This window comes from Falco punctatus (assembly GCF_963210335.1).
Source record: "Falco punctatus genome assembly, chromosome: 2".
Classification (NCBI taxonomy): domain Eukaryota; kingdom Metazoa; phylum Chordata; class Aves; order Falconiformes; family Falconidae; genus Falco; species Falco punctatus.
In genome coordinates this window covers 93,849,825-93,874,128 of record NC_137581.1, presented here as the reverse complement: position 1 = coordinate 93,874,128, position 24,304 = coordinate 93,849,825, and the positions used below count along the sequence as shown (strand labels likewise).

Below are 24,304 nucleotides of genomic sequence, written 5' to 3'. Positions count from 1 at the left end.
TCCATTAACATCTTTCATTAAACATAATACATGCTACAAATTTATTTGTCTTATGTAAAGTCAGATGTTTATGGTTAACTTTTTCCTGCAGCATTTGTGTTTGCTACTGCATTTTAATGAAAAACAGATGTGAAAGACATGAAGTTCACTTCATTGTTCTAGAGATAGCATGAGGAGCAAAACACCAATAAATTGGTTTGATGGATGGAACAGTTCTTAACAAGCTTTACTATTAGTAATTATACAGCCCTTCCCTTTTAAAAAGTACAAGCATAACTGAGATGTCTAGCCAGAAACAGACAGACTACAAGAAATTTTAGTTTTGTTGTTGTTTTGCTTAGATGAAAAAGGGCTAATCTGTAAGAATGAAAATGAGGTTTCATCAGTTAGGAAAAATAATGTTTTCCTTAGTAATCACTCATGTAAAATTTATTTCATTAGTTCCAATGGTTCATGAGGAATTTTACCACTTCCTACTATGAAGGTGGTGCTAACCCCACCGCCTCCAATTCTCAGAGACGTTTTATTAAATGATGTGGAACTGACAAACAAAAGCTGGCAAATTCCCGCAAAATACTTTTGTTAAATGTCAGCTGGTATAAAAAAAAGTCAGAAAAATTCGATTAAGCTTATTTTATTTTTATAACTCTTATAGAAGAGTCAATAAATCTGGAATTCACTTGTTGGTATATATAATTTTCCAACTCATTTGTATCGTTTCCATGGAAACAGACATCCATTTAATTGTTAATCTGAGTGACTGAGGCAGGTAATTGACTCAGGTGACCATGGCGCTTCAGTCACTGGTGTCCCCAGTGACTCAGGTGTCTTCCTTACACAGGTGAGAGAGGAAGTCAAATGTCTGTAGCTGGACCACCAGTCAGTCAAGGCTATATGTAACCTTTTGATATGGAGATAAAGGGGAGGTATTTCATCACTTCCACCAGGTGAAGAAAACAGGGTATTACTGCTATGGCTGAGTTTAAAATGACATTTGGGATCGTGAAAATCCAGAAGGTGTCCATAAAGTGAAATGTAACTATTCATTTACTTTACTTTCTTTTCAGCCATAAAGGCTAAGTTTTAAGATGGAACCCCATGGAACTGAGTGAGGCTGAAAGCTGGGGACGCTTCAGGGTCCTGAAAACTCTGCATAGGTGACAGCCCTCTGGCTCTAGGCAGGCTTGTGTGGGCTCGGATTAGCTAGTAACAGAGCACCAACATTGCCAATGCAGTCCAAGCAGACATCCAGGCTGTCCCACCACAGGGATCAGATGCTACTGTTGAGCATGGTTATAATATTATACCATTTTCAGGTCACCCATGAAGGGTTTGGGTCATGCAAATGTTTGATGTGAATGCTTGGTTTTTCTTGATGCTTTTGAATATCTGGAATGATAGAAGAGACAATATTATTTTAATGCCTGGTTTTGTTTCCCATATATGTGGTATCAGACTATACTGAACTTTGCAGAACAGTGCTAGAAAAGAGATTCTCAAAATGTAAACCAACATTTTGGAATCAATCATATGGAACAACATCTGGAACCAATCCAGAAGAATTATTATGGGAGAGTCAGATATGCTTTCTTTCCAGGACTGATGTTCTTGATCTACTGAGTGTATCTGGGAACCTTCTTAATCTGGCCACTAAATGGAGATAGGGTCCACAGCTTCTCCTCTTCTTCGTGCCTTTCAACAAAGCTGATGGACTTAGAGGTTGCCAGCTGCACAGCTACACTTCTGCATTGTGTTCCCAGTAATATGGGAATAAATGAAAGGGGGAAAGAAAGATCGGATACTCATTTGGTCTTGTGGGTGAAAAGAAATAATTGCTTGGAAAGCAAAAGACTGTTTCTATTATACTAGTTTTGGATTTCCTCTGGAAGAAATGGAAAATTGGAAAATAATATTATTCTGAAATAATTCTAGCTGAACTTTCAAAGTTCAGAGTCAGCTCTGTGGTATCAGAAGGGTCTTTACTGACTTTCAAAGTAGTATGGACATAGCAGGTTTGGATTCCTCAGTGTTCCCAGACAGCTGTCCTGGAACAATATTTCTGTTGGAAAGTACTGCGTGATGATGCAGAACCACTGCTCTTCAGTCTGACTGTTATCATCAGAGTTAGTGATGACATAATCTGGATTTTCACCCAGATCCACACAGCATCCTGCATATAAGTGATAATACCTTGTTTACCCAAATAGGATTGCCTCCTTTCTAGCTTGAACACTACATTAATTTTAAGCTATTTTTCTTGTGGAATAAGTCTAGGTTTGTCTCCATGGGACATCATCCTAAAAAGTATCTTGTAGCTCTGTGTTGGGAAAAGAGGTATTTCTTATCACAGATATTTGCCTTTCTTTGAGATCATGTGGTGACTTGGAAAGAGTTTCAAAAATGCCATGAATATTGTAATGCAGCAGGAAGCCCTAGATAAAGTTCACAGCCACTCAGGAATTGGGTGATCTTTCCTGTGAAGGATATTTTAGGGAGCAGTGCTTTTTGTGGGACTGAACCAGTGTTTACCATATGACTAAGTGGGAAGTTACTTTGAGAACATATGCTAAAAAATGAAAGCAAATAAATATTGTGGAAGAGATTAGACTGCTCTGAGAATTTGTTGTGAAGGATCAGAGACATCACGAATAGTGTTCAGTCACAAGAAATGAAATGAAATGAAGGAAGACTGCTCTAAAGAGAATATGGGACAAAAAGATCGATGTTTGCAAATGGTAGACTAGCATTTTTATTCAGAGAGATATAATTTTTACATTTCTAAAAAGTTGCTTCAAAAGCAATCATAATAAAAAAGGAAGCAAAGGTCTCAACTCTCCTATATTTATTCAGCTTTTCCCAATGAACATGAGTTCTAATTGAAGTCAGAACACAGACTTGTTTTGATTGCATTAGGAGGTAAATCAAGTCTTAAATAGTCCCAATTCCTTTTGATATCAATACAAGTTCTGTACAAAGACATGTAGAAATCAGTGATGCAGATCAAGAAAGTGAATTTAGATTTGAAAAACAAAATTATGTAAACATAAAATATAAAATATATTCCTTGCACTGTTTCTAGGGGGGAAATAAAGCAATATTGATATAGGCCAACATTCTTTTCTTGAGCTGGATATGGGATATATGAGTGAATTCAACAGTGTAAATCTTTCCTTGTGAACTGAGGCTTGTTTCCACTTCCAGCATTGAAATTAGGTAGTATTCTAACAGAAAGATGTGGTCAGAGTTTACATAAAATAAATCTTTTAAATTCTCTGCACTGCTTATTTACAAAAAGCGCCATCAATGATATACTATAAACCTTCAAATACTAAAACCAGTTTGTATGAATAATTCATAGAAACATCTTCAGTAGTGCTCTAAAGGGACCAGTTAGGTGCACTAGATAAATAAATCTAAATTTTTAAATCAGCAAGCAACTTACCTACTTGCTAGCAGGTCTTGGTACAGTATATCACACTTTAGTTTGGTCTGAAGCACATTTGACTGTCCTTCTGGTTAAACACAATAAGGAATACGATTCATTAATTATGCACTGATTACCATTTATCTTTAAACTTGGTGATTCTTTTTTTTTCTTCCCCGTTACTTTATGTTATCCCCACAATTGATACCAGAGGATATCCCCACATTAAAAGATACCAAATAATCATACTGCCACAAGGAAGATCTCAGCATCCTAGCGAAATTTTCTTGAAAGAGAAAGAATAGACGGTTAACTAAAACAGGAGGTTTTGGTTTAATTCAAAGACATGAATTGCTTTCTCTGATACATACTGTGGATTTCCAGTCCCACAGCTCTGAGACAGTAGCTGTCTGATGAACACATACACCTTCAGTTGAGCTTTCTGCACCTTGGAGTGCATGAGGATTCACAGGGCTTAAATACTAGGAAAACTGACACATCCATTGCCATCTCCTTCAAGATCTGTTTAAGGAGACACTATGTAAGAACAACACATTTGCTGTGGTGGTAGTATTTCCTCTGCATTTATAGTAAAAATATTTTTTTTCTTGACTCTGCTCCTAACTAATTTTTGGTTGGCATCCAAGACAGCAGTGTTAGAAGTGCCAATGAAATGTTAAGATATCAGATCTAGCAGCCAGGCGCAAGAGTTGCCTTGGCTTGCACCAACAGAGAGAGGTTAGAGGATGTAAGATAGTTGCTACTTTTTCATGAGTGATAACTTGCTACTTTCTGAGTCTCAGTGAAAGTTTCACAGATCTCAAAGTTTTTCTGCATCCTGTTGTGCCAGATCAAATTTGGAGGGCATCCTGCACCATATTGGAATTTTTATTCATGCTATAGGGAGTTTTTTCCTAAAGAAAGAAAAAGAAATGATCCAGGCTAGGTAACTTTTTAAATTGCGCCTTATTTGCAGTGTCATTATCAAAACTATAATTTATAGAGTTTATTTTGATTTATTCTAAAAATGTTTTCCCGTGATTTTAAAGCCCTGTACAATTCATATGATTGAGGCACTCAACATTTGAGAGAAAATCACACGTTTTAGCTTGGAAGATCTCAAATTTAAGAGAAAAGAACAAAAACTGAGGACGATGCCATCCAGGGTCTCTGTGTCTCTAACCGGACCATGGAAACAGTCTGAGTGTATCACTAAAGGTCTGTAGCTATGCTTTGGTGCTGATTACTCCTAGATCTATATTTGCTTAAATAAACTTGAAGGCTGTCTTTCTATATTGGTGTCAGTCTTTAGCTTGCTATCAGGATTAATTCCACACCAAAACTTCCAATTCCACACCAATACTTCCCCCCCCCCAAAAAAAAAAAAAAAATCAGTTTAATACAAAATTATTGTATTTTTTAATATAGATAGCAACAGCTGCAAGACAATCTTAGTATTTTAAAATTATGTTGTTAGGCAGGCTTTGGGTTTGTTGATATTTCTTTCTTGTTGTCTCCTGTTGTAATCTATTGATTATTGAAGCAGTAAAAGCCGAACACTCCAATTTCACCAAAATACTTTCCTTTACGGATAGCAGATTCTGGGATGTTATTGTTAGGATACACCACTACCCAGATGATTTTGGAAGAGGCAGTATCTACCTAACTATAAAAGATAACCGTGGGAATGACTGAAACCTTGGCATAACCATCCTTTACTGAATTTACTTGAAAGCAAACCAGACTTTTTCTTGTTTATAAGAGCTTTGAAGCAAACCTGTTTAACAAGCTGAATACTTACAATGTCTGAAAGCTCCAATGAAACTCCAATTGACTTTAATTTGGCTCATACCTTGGCAAGAAAGGAAAAAACCCTGTGAGAATGACCTTTACTTACTCCCTAGAGTGTAAACAATTGAGAGATAGATATGAACAGATCCACATTCTCCATAGGAGCCTTTTTTTTCTCTCAGTACATACTGTGTAATGAATCTGTAACTCACATTGGTGTCAATAGTAATTATGTACCTGCACTGGGAGGGAACAAAATTTTAAATCTATAACTCTTCAAAAAATCTTATTACAAATTCTATAGGCCACCACTCAATGCAACGAGTTAATAACCATTAGTCAAAATCCTGTTGGGGTAGTAGCAATTATATAGGTAAAATATTTACTAGAAACTTGTTGCTTATTTACTTTCCAAAGAAGAATTTAGCTAAAAGATATGTTTTGTAATAGTTTTTTCTTTATATTATCTGTCTGTCACTTAGTACTGGTTTTGTTAGTAAATACCATCAGATGTGAAAAGATCATTTAAACATTGGATGAATAAAAATTTCATACAAAAAGCACGGTTAGGGAATACAAACCTGCATAGTTAATCATTCCAGTCAGGATATGTATGGGCAATCTTCATTTTACCCAATAATGAATAATGTGTTATGCTATAGCCTTTAATTATATGATCATATAACGCTTATTGAATAATATAATTTTCTTCTGCAAGTTTTAAGTAGTGGTTTATGCATTTTTTTCTAGTGCTATCTATTATTCAGTGTATGCTAGGAAGAATCTAAGAAAGTCTTCTATATAAAATCACATAGCATGCTAATGTTGCTCAATAAATTTACAAATAAATCACCCTTTTTGGAACACCATTAATCTTTGGATCTCAGACAGCCTTACAGGTGATTGAGGCATAACTCAGAAGCATTCTAATTCCTCAAGGTTCCAAGAACCTGACCCTGCTACAGCATGTATTACTGTCATAGGCAAACATGCTTTAAAATTAAGAAACAATCATAGCTCTAATATTGCTAACAACTTAAGAGCATACTTTGCAAATATCTCTATTCATAGAGAAAACTGGTTATACCAATAACATGTAGCCTGTGGATCTGGAGTCAACACATCTTCAGGTCTTTCCTCTGCTTTTGAAGGTTAATAGACTCCTTATCACAGCAATACCCAAATTCTGCCTGCTACCAGGCAGCTGCAGAGCTAGCAGTGAGTCACTGGAATGCAGAAACTGAGATCCCTCCCTCTCTACACTGCACCATAGAAACTGAAGAGGTTGTCAGATGAAGTAGAAAAAGCACTTTCCCTCCCAGTAGCTAGAACCCTGGAAAAGACAGGGAGAAAGTTTTTATGTACCCACACATTCACAAGTTTGGTCTTGGTACTCTTCTCTAGTAAACATTAGAGAAAAAAATAGAAGTGAGAGACAATTTTGTAGTGTGGAAACCACAAAATGAACTTTTCAGAGCACAATCAGTACTTTTTTTATGATGTTGATACCTTATTGCATACTCCACGTTATAGTGACAGCATATTGTTCTGTGACTAAAGAACTTTGTAGTGCAAATGCCACAGGTAACAGTCCAAATATCACCTGGGTTGAAGGTTTTTCCCCTTTCTATTCTGGGTTGGGTCTGTCCCTGTCCCTGTCCCCATTTGTTAACAGTACTGAAAATGAGTATGTGTTTGCATTTTGGATTTGCTACGGGATGGCTAATTCTGGTAAGGTAGAACCAGCACAAGTAAGACACACATAATTATCTAAATCATCTATATTTTGTACTATGATTGTTTTCATGACGCTTTTTCCCAGGCATATAAAATTAAATGATCAGTTTAAAGAAACTCTTGTAATCCATTTATAAATAAATTAAGCTTTACAGCTTTTCTTCAGTCTGCATACATGATTATACCACTCTGGATCTCAGCATCCTTATGGCTAGATCAGATGTCATATTGTAAAGCTTATTTTAAAATGTTATTTTGAATAAGCTTGATAAGCATTAAATGGGGTAAAAAATTGTTTTGTGGCAAGCCAGGAAGAATGCATAATTGATTAAATATCAAAGACCAAAATTTACAAAATAATACCACCAGAACAGAGGCAAGTTCAGCTTACAAGCATTAAGGGAAGACACGATTAAACTGATTATGATGCACAGTGTTAGTCATCATTACTATACAATTCCGCTGTCTGCTGAAGTCTCTAATCTACAGTAGAAGATATTTTTTTCATCAGGTTAATATATAACATATGGAAAAAAATAATTACTGCAAATGAAATTGAGAAGTATGACAGACTTTTAATATATGATGTGTATATATATATATACACATCAGAAGCAAGTGTTCACTAGATAAATCGACTTATCAGAACTCTGTTCGTCATCCTATCAGACATACAGTAGATAAATCTTTTTATAGCTCTTTCTTGCTGCTGTTTCTGTCAGAACTTAAAAAAATTGAAATACTAAAGCTGAATGAATGTTGGTCAGTCATTGAGTTTGGCTACCAGACTCTAAGAAATGAATGGCCTGTTGATTTCCTACAAAAACCTTGCCTCTCATAGCTGTGGTTAGCTCAGATATAGTAAACACAGAAGGTGGGCAAGAGCATATATTTACAATAAATTTATTGAGTTCATGTACAGCAAACACAACCATATCTTAGTTCACATCATTGATTTTTCTTTTGAGTGGCTCCAATTAGTAATCTCAATTTGCATGTATTGTGTTTTGTAGAAATTGTAACTGATGATGTTTCCATTCAAGTAAGATTAAAACAAGAGGTTTAAACTGTTTTGCTGTAGCAATGATGATGGTGATTCAAAGCCCAGACACAAAGCAACAAGATCTTACCTCGTAGCTAACTCAACTATACTTTGGGTGTAAGCATGCAGAACTGAACAAGGTTATTTGCTGTTTGCCCTTTTCCACTCTACACAAAAGCAGGCAATGGACAGCACTCTGTCAATTTATGACACCTTCTCTGCCTCTGGGCTATCATAAACTGAAGCAAGACAGTGCAGAGAGGGGGAAATCCACTGCTGGAATGGGTCTGGAACCACTTCTGGCTACTGGGCTCCCTTCCATGAAGCCAGCCAGTATTTCCAAGTAAGGAGGTTCTGATTTTACAGAAGAAAACTTAAAAAAGCAAGGCACCAGTTTAAGCTTTAAGACTGATTTTTTTCATTATGAGTAGAGGCTGCCTTTGGTGGAAGGGTTCTCTTTGGATACTTTCTTGAAATATGTGATATATAATACATGTTGTCTTAAGGAATTCAAGTAATAAATGACATCTAAGTACTAGGAATGATCAAGATTCATATCTAAATTGCCAGAAGGCAATATGAAAGGATGGATAAGAACAATTTTCTGATGTTTCTGACTATTATTTTTTCTCCTCCTTGGCTATCTGCCAGCCCCTCCCAGTATGAACCATATACTGGGACTGAAGGTCAAGGACTGAATGAGTAGCTTATTTTAACTTTTCTTCCTCCTCCTAATCCACAAAGAAATCTGGACCCGATGAAGTATATACAATTTTACATGAATGTTTTCCCCTTATTTCCAATGTTATCTTATTCTAAATGCCAGATACCTTCTTTTTATTTGTATGAAATGCTCCCTTATTCTGTAATGGCTTCACTGGTATCACACAAGGAGTGAAGTGTTATCAGTGACTCAAACAGGCCTTGTGGCATGGGAAGCTCTTGCTAAAACCAGGAAACTGATGATAATATAAAAAAACAATAGCTGAACCCACTTGAGCCAACTGAAAAAAACCTGAAGTAGCTCCCTACGTAATGACACTGCAAAACTATCAGACTTTTAATGGAGGAGAGAACAAACTGTCAAATGAGATTTAATGTATTCTTCACTTCCTATTTTGCAGTGTCAAAAAATTACACCAGGAAGTCATATTATAAGGCACTTTATAATACAGAGATAAATATATGCATATATTATAAATTATTTTTATATATAAATATATTCAATCTTTCAGAAAGCAAAATTCAGTAAGAAGTAAACCCAATACAAAACATACATTTACAATACTTAATTCCATTCCAGATAAATTTACTATGCTCTCTTTCCAGCTGTGTTTATTATTATTTTAAAGGAAAAACTACGTAATAGAGAACAATAAGAACTTTCTATTTTTTTTAAAGTTTAGAGATACTCAGGCAACCAATATGAAAATAGAAGGAAGGATGTGAAAATATTTTTAATATATGCAAAATGGGGCTGTATTCACAAATGTTCTGTTGTATCTGTTAATGGCAGCTTTAAAAATGTTCAAAATACATCATTTGTTTTCATATTGGACAGCTGAAAAACTAGCTATTGCCCTGTCATAACATAACTAAGGCTACCACTGTCATTTACTGAAAGACAATTATTGACACAGTTCTCAAGATTTAAGAGAAAGAGGATTTGTTTACATTTTTTGATCCTTTACACAATTTGCTATGGTACAGTTCAAAAACCAGGCCAGCTGGTTTCTTATCCTTAGCTCATCATGCAGTCATGTTAGATTACCTTCAGGTTTTTGTTTTGGCTTTTTTGCCTTCATTATAATTGGGCATTTTACATAGACTGTACTCTTTATTCATTTATATTTGGCAGTGCATTGCAATACACTTGGCATTGTTAACAAATATCCAACAATTATGATAATCTGACACACCATTTTGAAAGTTATATTGAATTTTCTCTTCTTATAGACACTAACTGCATATTTGAAGTGATGGATTTTGTTTCTTCAGAAGCATGCTTCTGGATCACTTATTTATCATAATTTGAGCAAGTGGTATGACCTTATTTCTTCTGTTTCTTAGGTTTCCAAAAGTGCATGCGCAGTGCAAACAAACATAAATCATGTGCCATCAACTAACTGTTATAAAACCATTGACAGGGCAACAGGGTCATTCTGCCCTATTTTCTGCCCAGTAGTTACTGCTTAAGAAGCTCAGGTGGAACAGAGAAATAACTGAATTGGTTCATACTTGAAATAATAGACCATACTTAGTATCATTATTAAGCTTTGCTAAATGGCTGGGGAACCACAGGGATGTGTTATTTAGCCTCTTCAGCAGAAGAGCAGCATTTCCCTCTCATCTTCCTTCACAGCCCCATGCCATTTTACTACAAGCCTCCCTGTCCCATCCCAGGTAGGAGTCCATGACTCCCATTCATTTGCCACACTTCTGCTGTCAGAAATGTGCTGTTGGAGACAACAAATGAGTGACACTGGAAAGAATCACATCTGTGCAACTCGATGCACACAGCGCATCCAGAAATTGCTGCACATCAATGGTTGTGCTCCTCGTAGCTCTGGCTCCTGCACAGGAAGCTGAGACGCGCCATGTATATCCAGGCACAGCGCTTCCAAATGCTTCCTCTTGGTCTGCAGAGCTGTGAATCACCCCTCACCTGGTGCACTTTATAGACGCTATTTAATTGTGGATGAATGACAACTTAAAGACTTTACGGTACTCAAAATAACCACAAACAACTGTGTTTTTTCCACTGGGAGGAAGATAAGGAGAGACTGTGTTGCAAGAATGACTGAAAGCAAGAACTTTTTCATGCATGTGTTAATTCATGGAAAACTGGTGAAGGATGCACTGATACTTGCCCCCCACACCGCCCCAGCCCCAGTACAGGTGGCAGCTTGACCTGGAACCCCTCTGATTAGAGAAAATGGTTGCTTTGAGCCCTGAAGTTTCAAAAAGAGCTATCTGACTGTTGCTGTTACTTAAGTTAGTATCAGTAACACACTATTTCCAACCCTTAATAATTAAGTTTTGTTTAGCACTACCATGTAACAACCATGCTGAGTAACATGTTACTGAAGCATTTGGAGGTGTAAGGAATGATGTAGTAGGTATTCAAAATTGTCATTATTACATCTTTCATCATGTTTTTGCAACCCCCCACCCCAGTTAAGGGCAGGTTATTTTGAAGTACTTCCTGCAACTTTTATTTAGCTTAAGGATATAGTTATTTAGCATTTGAAATAGCCGTGAAGCGCAGAAAATAGCCACTAGCAGCTAAATCTTGGAAAGGAGCTTTCAATTAGGTTTTTCTCTAGTTAGAAAACTTACAGAAATGTTCAGTTACTTTCTTCTGCCAAGAAAGGTAATGAACAGTTATAGGTCCTTAAAAGCATGTCATGTCACAAAATCCATGTGAAACTCTTCATTGGAAAGATGCCTGCCATATTCAGTGATTTCTGCATTAGGAACTCTGCAAGCAGTCCTGAGATTCCCCACACTTTTAAGCAGGTGGCAGTGTAGGTTAAAGAGACATAGATTTTTCCCGAAGTTGACAGAAATTGTCACTTTCCAGTTTCTCCATGTATCTCAACCCAAGGTAACAATATATAGCAGTGTTACTGGGATCCTATCTAGATGGGAACAGGCACAAGTTTTGAAAAGTATGTATTTGTTGACTCAGAATTATTCCATTATTTCCGGATGCAGCTTTCTGAGCTTTATTTCTCAGAATGAGACGTTGCAGTAAGAGACATAAGACAACCTTGCTTCTTTAATATGTTAGTAGGAGGACCTAAATCTTCTGAAGAGGTTAGAGGATGTTACAGTGCAGTGGTTCAACCCTCAATGTCTACTGCTAAACATTGATAGTTTTAATAAAAACAAATTATGTGGCCTTTCTTCTGCTGGACTTCTATTTATGCTACTGACAGACTCAGCAGGCAAGGCAATGAAGGATTTAATTTACATTTGCATGTTTGGACTGCTTTTTCCAGTTAGCTCAATCTTTTATACATACAATGTTGTATAATCTAGCATTTGCATCTATGAAGGGTTGGTAAGGTAGATTTTTTTCAGGTATGTTCTACAGTATTAAACTAAAATGAACAAACAAAATGCAACAACTGCATTTCATTTAATAAATGGTAACTGACTTTGATCTCTTTCTAGTGTGGGAACAGAACAACTCCTTTCCAGAAGCAATTTTTGATGATGACTACAAATGTGGTACGAGTACCTGTCATGAAGTGGTAGGTTTTTACTTGGAGATATGAGAAATATGTGTTTGTGTAAATACTTCTGTGGAAGTGAAGCAGTGTTCAGGTAGACTGGTTCTGCAGCAGGAGAATACAGCTGGACCTAAAATGGAATTTTAAATAGTAAATTATTTCTTTTGGGAGTGCAGGATAGGTAAAAAAGACAACTTTGTTACAGGATTTGATTTCTAGACTGTTGAAACAGATTTGAATCTGATTACACAAAAGGATTTTCCAATAGGAACCAACTGAACTGCTGGGGCAGCATCCAGATTCTTCTCACGGTGTTGCAGACTACACAGAACTAGAGCATAACCAGTGGTGGGAGGGAGGGAAAACCACGGTGGTAGCAGAGGAAAAAGCATTTTATATTCCCTGAACGTTGCGAAATGAGATTCCTCAGCTGCCCATTTAAAACCGTGTTTACCAAAATGCTTTAAGGGTTGTAGCGTGTTGAGCAGTTTCCATCAGTCACCATATGTGCTTCAGAGGGGCAAGTTATTCTCTCCCTCCTCATGAATGACGTGGCTCCTGTGACATTTTGGGTTTAACATGAAGACCTGTAACTGAGCAATCAAAGGTGTGGGAAGCACTGGGGGAAGAACAAGGGACCTGGCCTTCAGAAAACGGCAGCGCCTCACCCCTGCTCTGTCAATGGCCTTCTGCAGCATCTCGGGCAATTACATCCCCTGTTTCAACTCCCTTTGTATAAGAACAGAAGCATCTCTTTTCAGTGTCGGGGTCTGGAGATGGAAACATGCCCTAGTAAGCTACGTGTCATTACCTTCTCCTCTACACCATGGAGAAAAGAAATAAAATGCAACTGGAAACGGAAACTACACGAGCTTTCCCCTTTGGTTTCTCCACAAAGTCCCCACAGACTTTCCTCCTCCACCTCACACCTCGGGTCTTTTTGGAGTAGCTCCCAAAAGGGGGGCCAGCTCCTGTCGCCGTGGCCATCCTTCACTCATCCCTCAGCCACCGGGGGCAGGGGCTGCTTCCCCCCTGTCCCCACCAAGCGGGGTAGCTCTTCCCCCCGCCTCACCGCAGACACCCGCGGAGGGCGGCACCTCCCTGAGGGGCGCGACACGGCGTCCCCCCGCCCGCCCTGGGCAGGGCCACCCGCCCGGCGGGGGGGGCTGCGGCCGGCGAGGGGCCGGCGGGCAGCGGCAGCGGCAGCCCCTGCCCCGGCGGCGGCTCCGGCAGCGGGCGGTGGCGCCTCCAGCGGCGTCGCGCAGCGCCCCCCGCGCCCCCGCCTCCCGCAGCCGCAGGCGCGATCCCGCGGACAGGGACATCGCACGCACGGACGGGCCCCCCTCCCCCACCCCGCAGACACACCGCGGGGATACAGTCCCCCCCCCCCGCGCCCCCCAAGGCACACAGCCCCACACACCCCGCCGCCTCACACCCCGCCACGCCGCGCACGCTGGGACACCCCCGCACCGCGCACAAACACCCCCGGCCGCAGCACCCCCAAGCAAAGACCCACACACGCCCACGCCGCGCGCCTCCCACGCAGGCACCCGCCCGCCCGCCAGCGCCCCCCACAGCGCCCCCCCGCCCCCACCCCCGCAGGCACCCCCGGGCGCACGCGGACACAGGCGGGCGCCCCCCCCGCCCGTCAGGCGCATGCGCAGCGGCCGGCGCGGAGCTGTCCGAGTGCTGAATGCACCGCGCGCCGCCCGCCTCATTCCGGCACAGGCGCTGGGGTTCCCCGCGGCCCCCGCCCGCTCCAGCCCCCTCTCCGTCCCTCCCTCCCTCCCTCCCTCCATCCCTCCCTCCCTCCCCGGCAGTGCCGACGCCTCCCTGCCCAAAGAGGGGAAAAGCAGCTCGACCCAATAGCCCCACCACCGTTCATAAATACTAATTTTCATAGCGAGGGGGGAATAAAACACACTGACAACAGAACTGCTCTCAACAGTTCCCTTTTGCGTGATGCCTCTTGCATAGTTCAGTTTCCTCTTCTTTTCTTTTCTTTCTTTCTTTCTTTTTCTTTTCTGGATTTTTTTTTTTTTTTCATCCCCCCACCCCCCCCTCCCCCCCACCTCCATTACCAAAAGCAAGGCGGGGGAACGACCAGGTCTGATGCTTTGTCTCTTTCTTGCCGGCTGCTGGAGATGAGCCTAGGCTTGACCTGACCATGATTCCAAGGACTGGCACTGCTTTTTTACCCCCAGTTTGTAGAGATCCAGACCTTCTCTTCCTGATTGTCAAGAAAATTAAATTATTGCTGAATTTGGGAATCTAGGCAGAACCAGCTTACTTTTTCCCTGCATCTCTCTGGAATAATTTCTGGGATATTTTCCAAATCATCACAGAAAGCAGGAGGAATGAACCGGCAGCTAGTGAAAATTTTGACAACCTTGTTTGCATTTTTCTTAAAGACAAACCACTTCAGGTAGGTGATACAACTCTATGTAATGATATTTGTCAGAGGTTGTGGAAATCATCAGTATAAAGATACTACATCATGTTAACCTAGTTTGTTTGCTATATTTGAGAGTATTTTGTGTTCATTCTATATAGGCTATCCCTTTTACACTCAGAGACTCGTTGCTTGGTAACAAACACAAAAAATAATAATCTCAAGTTTAGGTCATCTATTTTCAATTTCTCTGATTCCAAGACATGTTTTTTTCACTGAGTATCAATATAGCTAAAAACATTTTCCTCAGTTTTTCTTCCAAAATTCAAATTCTCTGCTCCCACCAGATGTTGTTTAGGAAGTTGCTTTGGTTCTCTTCTCTTCAAGCTTTGGGAATGATTGATCGAGTTTTGTCAGGGATGTAGTCATCTGAAATTAGAGAACCAGTCCTCTGATTCTGGGAAAGCCCTGGACCACATCAGTGTTGTGCTCATGCAAAGTACCGGTACATATGATTGTTTTTTATAAAATTTTATTAATGTTTCATGAGCTTTTGCTACAGCTATTGACTTTTTGCGGTAAAAAGCAAACAGGTCAGTCTTATTAACCAAAACACCATTGTAGCTGAGGTTCATTATTATATTGTACGCTGCTGTGTATCTACATGTACACATATAAAGTGCTTTTATATGACTAATTGAGTATATATACAGTGACAGAGTGAAGCAGTGTTTATACTCACGAGCCTGGGATCACAACGCAACTCATAATGAAAGTAATTTGTGTAGGAACTTCCCAAGTAACTGCACTGGCTTAATTTTCCAGTTTTTATTATCTTAACTGAATGTTATTAGTATTTAAGTGGAGAATATAATCTATTACATATTAAAAATTAAAGGCATTTTTTAATGGTACCATGTCATTGTCAAAAGATAGAAGAAGCAACTGCCCCCTGTAAATAGAACCTGAGAAAACATGAGGAATCACACCACAAGAATTTATGATCACCTTGCCTTTTAAAAATTCTGGTGCTTTTGTAAAAGCATAGAGATTTGATATTTGCTTCTCATTTCAGGTGCTCACTTGTGTATCTAATTTTCTTATACTTGCGTATAGATGCATGAAAAAAACCCCATGAAACACTCCTGAAACTGAGTGGTTCCCTTCCAGCAAATACATAAAGAGAATGGTTAAGAAGACACAGTCATAGAATTACTTCTAATATAGCTCAAAGATTATGTGAATAGAGATACAATGGAGTTGGTTATTTAAGAATCAAGATAATGCTTTTTGATTAAATCTGTGTCTCTACACATCAAATACGACCATTTCATTCTAGTTTCTTTTTCCCTAGGGAACAGCCACAGGGAACTCCCAAATTCTCTTTCTTTGCAATATATAATGTGCTTGCAATATGTAACATGCTATGTACACAGCATTTTGCATGCATGATATGATACCAGAAGTTTGCTTTTAAATCCTGAAAAGAGAGATCTGTTCCAAGAACTTGCATGTAAATACAAGCTGCTTATAACACTGATACATTTGATTACTCTATGTTCATTGGTACAAAACTCCCTAAGATCAGATGTGACTGACTGTGGAACACTTTTTGCTGTGTTGGGGAAGAATCCAGACATTCACCAGCATGATTTAAATCTTTGCTGGGTAGCATCTATAAAAAACATTTTTTTGCATCTATATCCTTCGCCAAATTAACAAAACCAATATTTTGCAGTGTTGCTTGCTAAGTGTTGCCAGCTATTGTTTGGAAGGTTAAGACCACCTTAAACCAGTGTTATATAGTTCTAACACAACACATGTAATTAAAGCAATGATATGAAACAGATTATCAAAGTCCCTGTAAGATTGCTCTACACAGTAAGACGAAGAGTAAATTGAATCTTCTAAAGTCTTAAAGCTGTAATGAATTTCTTTTTAAAGCTGAGTTTTTTTCTGAATAGCAAATTGTGCCCATGCATAGTACCTTAAGCTCATTTTTATTTCTAGAATAAATTTTTCAGATGAAAAATAGACTATTTGTTTCTATAAAAATATTAATTGCTACATTCACTGAATTGAGTCAATTTTATTTAGTGCTATAATTTCTCCATGACTTGAATACAATACAAGCTAAATATTAGCTAATGGTGGCTAATAATTTATTTAGGACGACTTTCTGTAAAGAACATGATTCGAGATCTGGAAAATCCCCCTCACAGACCCTGTCTCCTTCAGATTTTTTGGACAAATTGATGGGAAGGACATCGGGGTATGATGCTAGAATCAGACCAAATTTTAAAGGTAAGTTTTTTAAGACTTCTGATAAATTAATCAATTATGTTTTGGACAAATTATAGGTTTAAGAGTTCTACCCCTGGGTTCTGAGTCTCTTTGCAATAACTTCAGTTTTCCAGTGTGATATTATCATGGAGATCAGCCGATCCATGGGGAGGACTGGGAGAACAGTAATAGGGGCCCAGAGCTTGAATACCCTCTTTTCACACAACAGTAATGTTTAGCTGTCAGTGGATACTTCTGAAGACCTTACTAATTCCATGTGGCAAATAGGATTCCAGGTTCCACACTAAAAGCAATTGAGATGACCTGTTCCTGAAATTTTTAAGCCACAAAGACAATATATCTAACACTTCTATGCTGAGCTGTTCTCTGAAGAAAAGGTCTATGCTTTCCTTCAACTTGAAGAAAGTAAAATCTTCTTTCCCAAAGTAGGAAGATAGGACTTAAGGTATGCACACAGAAGATTTTATCCTATGAATATTGACTGAATCATAAGAACCGATTTCACAGGATCCCTACAAAACAGAGAAACCATAATCTGTTTGTCACTTCCATAACTCCCCTTTTTTCTCCCCAAAATTTGGACTGAGTTGTGTAGGGTCACTGCCACCATTCCAGCACAAAGGCAGCTGTGGACTAGAGGCTTCTTCTGCAAGCATTACTATTCACAGCAAGTTTTCCTTGCTGTAGTCCTGTAAATCCCTGTGGATCCGAGCACAGAATGTCTTGTGGCTTTGAATGAAAGCAGCTGGGAGAGAAGTTTTTCATTGCAAATATTGTGTTTGTGGAGAGCCCCATAATTCCACCAAAACTGGCTCTTCTATGACAATTTAAAGCTCAGAATGTGGTTTTACTTTGAAAACTGATAAAATGCTTTCTTTCTTAACAAATTTGGTGCCAATGTATGCTTGCACTCATATCTATTGGCTCTGGTCACCAAAATGCATGTTTTCCTCTCTTGAGCCCTGTTAGAAGTGCTGTGAAAGCTGATAACAACTGGAAAAAGCAATCGTGTCTTAGCCAGTGAATGAACTGTTAGGAAGGAAGAAGCTCACACATCAATGAGAAAAGTGTTTAATTAAATTTAGATCAAAGATCAGTTTCTTCTCTCTGTTTGGCATGTGCAAATTACACGATTTGGAACAAAGTGCCTTTTTGACTTCTTCCTATGCCTGAGTGAGGAGGAACCTAGTAGGGCTTTCAGATCCGATGGTGTGAAAGATGACAAGTTAAAAAAACCTCTACTCAGAGAAGCCTTAAGTTTTAATTTCAGATTAGTTTTCAAAATACTTGAGTTCCTGAACTAGACTCCATATTAGCTTGTAGTAAGTACTATGGCACTAGGGTCTCACATTCATTTTGTGCATTGGCACAAGTATCACTGAAGTTTTAGTGAACGCAAATGAAGGCCGAAATTGCCTGAACTGGGCATGGTAGCAATCATTCAGAACTGATTCCTGCCCTTTATAGGGGAGGAACACTAAAATAAGACTTCTGCTTAATTTCTTCTAGCTTGGATAAAACCAGGATTAATAGCAGTCCCTGTACATAGGATGAGTTAAAGACAGCTCTTTATTGCTCTCCAGTACATATCTAAAACTATTTATTGAAAAACTCAGGAGGAGACAAACACACAGCTTTGCTCCCCTGATGTTCAAATCGGCAGAGCAGGCATGGTGTGCATGTTGTATGGTACTTGCTAAGCTGTTTGACAGACACTGCTTGTGTTTGTGTTCCCAACATGAAGCTGCTGCCTGATGATACCTATGAACCCTTAATGGTGAAGAATCTGCCATTTCTTAATTTTGATGTTTTTGTATTAAGTCACTTTCCAGAGCAGGATGGTACTTTGCAGTAGTTTGAACTGATAAACAGATCTTGAGTGTTTTTTCATAACTTCACACCTCTGAGCTCTCCCAGAGCTCTCAGTCTTCTGGTGAGGGGTATGAAAGATTTTCTGGTTCTTTGTTATGTTGAACTTCTCATCATCAGTCAAAACCTTGTCAGCTGATGACCATTTTTATTAGTCAATATGAAACACAACCATTGTCTAGTTGCCCAAGCCTTGTTAAGTTTTTTTTAAAAAGCTGAAAATATTTATTGTTCTACATTACATTTTTTTTTCCTTTAAAGAATGTGAAATACCACTGCACAGAGGCCAAAATAAATTTATCTTCCTTGGAGTTAAGAATTATAAAGATTTTTTTTCATGCTGAGTCTTTATTGTGACCATAATACAAATTGTTTCAGCTTCTAACATCCATCAATCTGTTTGAGATCTTTCTTGGGGATATGGACAATTGTACAATTCTTATATTCTAAATCATATAAATGGATGGATGGATGAAATGTTGGAAGATTACCTAATTTGTAACACTTTTTGTATTTTAAAACAGGAACTTTTAAGCATAAAAGAGGTCTGCAGGAGGAACGGTTTAACCTAGGGATCCACTATCTGTCTTTGCATGTAGATTAATATTTGTTTCTTGCTTTTCACAAAAGACGTTGTGGATCAAGATAGTTGTGCCACTGCTCATGCATTTGTCTAGCTTTTTCTGCTTTAGACCAGTTACATGGTTTTCTCCAAGTTCACTATAGGCATTTTAAAGTGTCAGAAAAGTCCATTTTCATGGAAAGGCAACTAAATAGAACCCATTTGTCTTACTCCACTGATTATACAGCAATTAAATGTAGTTTTATGACTAGTCTGAACTACTAGAAAACAGCAGCTATTTGATTAATTTGTGGAATAAAGGCTACACATTCCAAAGAGAGAGGAAAATGTTACTTAATGGAACAAGGTGTTTTATCCAGATAAAGCATCTGCTTTCTCTTTCTGCTTTCTGCTTTCCTCTAACTTGCTTTTGCAAATTAGAAAATTCAGGAAGGTACTGGGAGAGCAACAGGTATATATATATATATATGTATATATATAAATGTTTAAGCATCAACAACAGTTTTTTTTTGGGTTTTGGTGGTGTTGGTTTTTTTTTACCGTGTATGGAAAGATCCTTTCTTTTTTTGTATCTTTCTGTCTTCTACAATCATTTGGAAGCACAGTAGTAGTCTTCTGGTTCTTTTTGACACTCTAAATGATCATATACAAAATGACCAGGCACTGAGAGGGACTGTCCCACTGATGAACAGCCAGAGAGAAGTGCCAGAGTGACACCTCTCAAAATTGCCTTTAATCACTGTCTTTCAGATACTTGAAGCATACTTTTTCATCTTACACTTATCTTTTATTGAATTTGAATAGACTAATAATTTGTGTAAGGGCACAGAGGGGAATACTTTTAAATGTAAATGTGAAGACTCTAATCTAATACTAATTGAAGTCTCTAGGAGTCTTTCTATTGACAGCAAATACATGCTTGTCATCCTATGAATTGATTTGCTGTTTCTCCTTCATTTATAACATCAGTTGAGCACGGTTTCTGTAAAATAATAAAAAATGAAACCTGCATGATGTACGTTTTACCTGATTAATATTAGTGTTATGGTTTTTAATGGTAAAAAAAAACCCAAAACAACACAAATCAGAATGATGCCTTTTAGTTTCTCCACTGTTCACTTCACTTTCTTCAACAAAACCAGAAATAGCAGCACAGGGCATCTGTGTTATAAAACGAGCCAAGGATGTGCTTTCTTGCTGGTAGAAACCAGGGATGGTGAAGTGGTATCTTAGATTACTGTCTACTCAGCTCAGGGTCCCTCAAGAGCACTGTGTGTAATGCCATGATACAAGGGATCAATCTACAACTTAATCACAACACGAGATGTGTAGCTAATGGAAAGTCAGCTTGAATTTAAAATTTCCTAGCAGATGTTGACCTTCAGAGGTTACTAAATTATTTCCACTTTTTAACACCTTCATCTTCTAAAACCGCTTCAAATCCAAACATAAGCTAGAAATGATCAGATAGAGGAAACTATCTATAGGCACTACTATGTCCTTTATGCCAAATGCTTTAAGTAGTAGACTGGCTGTCATGTACTGAGAGGAAAGAAGGGGAGTTTGTCACCAAGAGCTCCAGAATTATGTTATCTTTTGCTATGGAAAACATTTGCAACGATGATAGTTATTTTCTTTTAATTGACTTTCATCCTATGTTTTAAGTGCAGTCCTTCCCATTAAGTCATCATTTGTTAAAGAATATTGTAATTTTTATGGAGTCACATGGAGATGCACAACAGTGGTGCCCATTAATGCTACCCTCATCACTGGATGGTGCAATGCAGTGTGCATTAACTTGCCCAAAAGCTGCTGTTTCTTAACTCAGGGGAGGTCTTGTTAGAGGGTTGCAGTTTGGGGGTGTAGTGACTGTAGTTGTAAAAGATTAGTCTGTGATTACAGCAGTGTAATATCATTTTCATGCTGAGTTAGTGGGTTTATATCTGAATAATAAATACATGGACTAAGTAATTTACTGAAAATTAGCTTGACAACTGTTACAGGAAATGGCTTATGCACTTTAATACTTTAACTCCTTGGCAGAAAGGGTCAGTTTTTCCCATATGTTCAAGCCCATTGCTTACTTATTTGTCCCCTGAGTTGGCCAGTAACAAAATGCTTAAAAAAGCATGAGTGGAAACCACTGAATGATTTAAGGGTGAAATTAATGGCATCAGGCTTAATAAATAAAAGCAGCTTCTACGTACATAGAAGAGGAACTGTCTGCAGAAGTCAACTTGAATCTAGACATGACACTTCACAATAAATACCTTTCCAAAAAAACAACCTTTAAATATATACAAATGGTGAAAAGCATATCTAAGATGGGCTGCGGGACTGCAGTGATTTGTTCTGCAGTGGTTAACAACATTCCCAAAGCCAGACTTCAGTTGCTAACAACTACTGGCCATGAAATCAGATGCAGCGTGTGTCCTGTACTGGGCTATTTCCCACACAGTTCGAAGGCTGAAAGGGCCATGTCTGATGGAGACTCAAATCCCACCCAGGGGCAACAGCACATAGTAAGGAAGTGCACACTATTGGTACATTCACATGCAGGGCATAGGCTGAAGGCTCATTGTAGGAGAAGGAAGGTTACCTGGACACTTTTCACATGTGGTGAGGCCATCACACTCGCTAAATATAGGTTGCTTGAAATGTGCAAGCATCCTTTATTAGGGAGGAATGCTTCTGATTTATTTTCTGCCTTGAAACACATCTACAAATTACACTGTTTTCAGATGAAGCTGTGTATACGTATCTCACTGCACAGTTAGATGCTGCACAATGATCCTTACCCACAGGATATTGGGTTTGTTTGGGTTTGTTTTACTTTTCTTCAACTACAAAAATGTAGCTAAGGAAATTATATTAATCCCCTGCCCTAGGGATGCACGTTTTCACGCAGAATCCTTTTAACTGCAGTTAGAGAAGGATCCTTTCAATTGTATTTCTTTTAAAACTGCTGGTGAAGAGGGCTATGGAATTTGCCCTCCTTCCCCTCTTTCTTTAATTTCAGGTCCTTTCCAAGAGCATGAATAGACTGGGGGAGTTGCGTGGCTAGTTAGGTTATGCCTAGCTTCTAGACAAATGGGGCCAGACAGCAAGCTCAAGCAATCCCTCTGATTATCTATGCTGCTTAGCTGTTTACTCCTTCCCTGGATCTCATTCTGAGCTTCCTGCAGCCAGCTCCTCCAAAGCAAGTCAGAACAGCTGGAGCATGCAGCAGTGTAAAGCACAAGCTAAGCAATGCTGCTTGGTATCCAAGCTGAGGCTCTGTCCCGGGTCTTATTTTATGTTTAAAAGGCTAGCCATAGTGATCTGTGTGTGTTGCCTTTATTCAGAATGAATGATTTAATTAAGAGATATCAATGGATTTGGCTGCTGTCATGGAATACTGTTCTGCTGCTGCATAAACTGCCAAGGAAATTTATGAAAAACAAATGTCAAAGCAGAGGCAAAGATCTTTGATATCAAAGCAGGAGACACTATTGTTTTGATCATGTTCTAATGTTATTGTATTGTTTTTTTCACATCCAGTGTCATGTTTAGATTTAAATTTTCTATACAGTTGAAGACAATGCCCTTGGGTCACTCATTAAGCATCTTGTCATGCTATGGCCATTTTAGAAAACATGCAATTTATATACAGAATATATAAAAAGCATGTACACTTAATTTACTATAAATATATAATTTATAAGCTGCGAATCTATTGCATACTGTGATAAAATAACTAGGAATTTTTATACATTAAACAGAAATATCTAGTTTTATTAGACAAATTCACTATCTTTTTTTCCCTTTGGAAATATGAATATAAATCTCTGATTAAGTCATCAGAAAATCCATGCTTTATGGTTCAGCTTCCCAATATGCATTTCACAGTCTTTCACAGAAATGGGTGATTTTAACCTCAGCAGAGAAGAGTACCCCAAATAATGCAGAGAGGGTGGTACACGGTCTGACACAGCTCTAAGATGCAGTGTGCACAACGTGTGGCAAATGTCATAAACACCAACTCCACAGTTAAAATTCAGAATTTACAGAAATATAAAGGCTCTGATTCCAGACACCACGAAGGATCTGAGCAGTACAGTTCATGAGAGAGAAGTGCCATTCAGTTACTTATAACGGATAAATCAGAGCAGCCTAGTGGCTTATCTGAACTGTGCCAGCTACCAGTAATCCCCAAGTACTGGAAGGGCATGAAGCCACCTTGGTTACTCTTTATGCCCCAGCTACATGTTAGCAGCTGGGAAGAGTGGAAGCATAAAGGCTTCATGAGCCAATAAAAGAAGGAAGCTTTTAAAAGAGGAATTAGATGGAATATAAATCCACAAACAAACAAACAAAACCCCCTGGAAATCCTTGATCCACCTGCTGTGTAATGCTGGCAGTGCATTACTGTTTGATTTTAAAGTTCTTCAGATTGCCTCCGTTCTGGTCCTGAGTGTGTCAAGAACTGCCCCAGGCTGCCTTGCATAGCACCCTCTCCTAAAACAAATCCAGGGTCTCTGATGAAGCACTGTTCCAACTCTATATCCCTGTAGGGACCAGGCATCTCAGAGCCTGCCTTATACTCCACAGGAAAGGGATTCCTCTCAGAGTGGATCTGTGATCACTTAAAAACCACCACAAACACAAAACCGTGTCTATGGGTGGCCTGTCTTCCTCTGCAATATACAGAAGATCTTGGGTCCAGTTTCCCCTCAGTTTAAAGGGTTCAGTGTCTGATCTGAAGGACTGGAAATGATTGAGTGGCCTGGTTTTGCAGCAAAGAATTCAAACTTCACAAAGCCAGGGAGGAATAGAAGGGGAACATGGCTTTTCATCCTTGCAATGTAGTTCTTGTCTGAATGGGGAGAGCCTTTACTCTGGACCTTTTTGATGAGATGCACAGAAGTGTCTGTTGTAGCCATTA

At 38.8% G+C, this 24,304-nt stretch overlaps 1 protein-coding gene across 8 annotated transcripts in view; it reads left to right on the top strand.

Moving 5' to 3' along the window:
- Positions 1-13,817: 13,817 nt before the first annotated feature.
- Positions 13,818-24,304, top strand: part of GLRA2 (glycine receptor alpha 2) — a 142,137-nt gene continuing 131,650 nt past the window's right edge. For 5 of the 8 annotated variants that reach the window (XR_013926081.1, XM_080375701.1, XM_080375699.1 and 2 more), the window contains exons 1-2: positions 13,818-14,657; positions 16,795-16,928. Coding sequence is in view for 7 of the 8 variants with exons in the window: in XM_080375701.1 (XP_080231827.1) it covers positions 14,590-14,657; positions 16,795-16,928 (202 nt within the window). In the remaining variant the exon portion in view is untranslated. The remainder of the gene's footprint in view (positions 14,658-16,794; positions 16,929-24,304) is intronic. The other 3 variants (XM_080375704.1, XM_080375705.1, XM_080375703.1) reach the window with 2 other exon arrangements.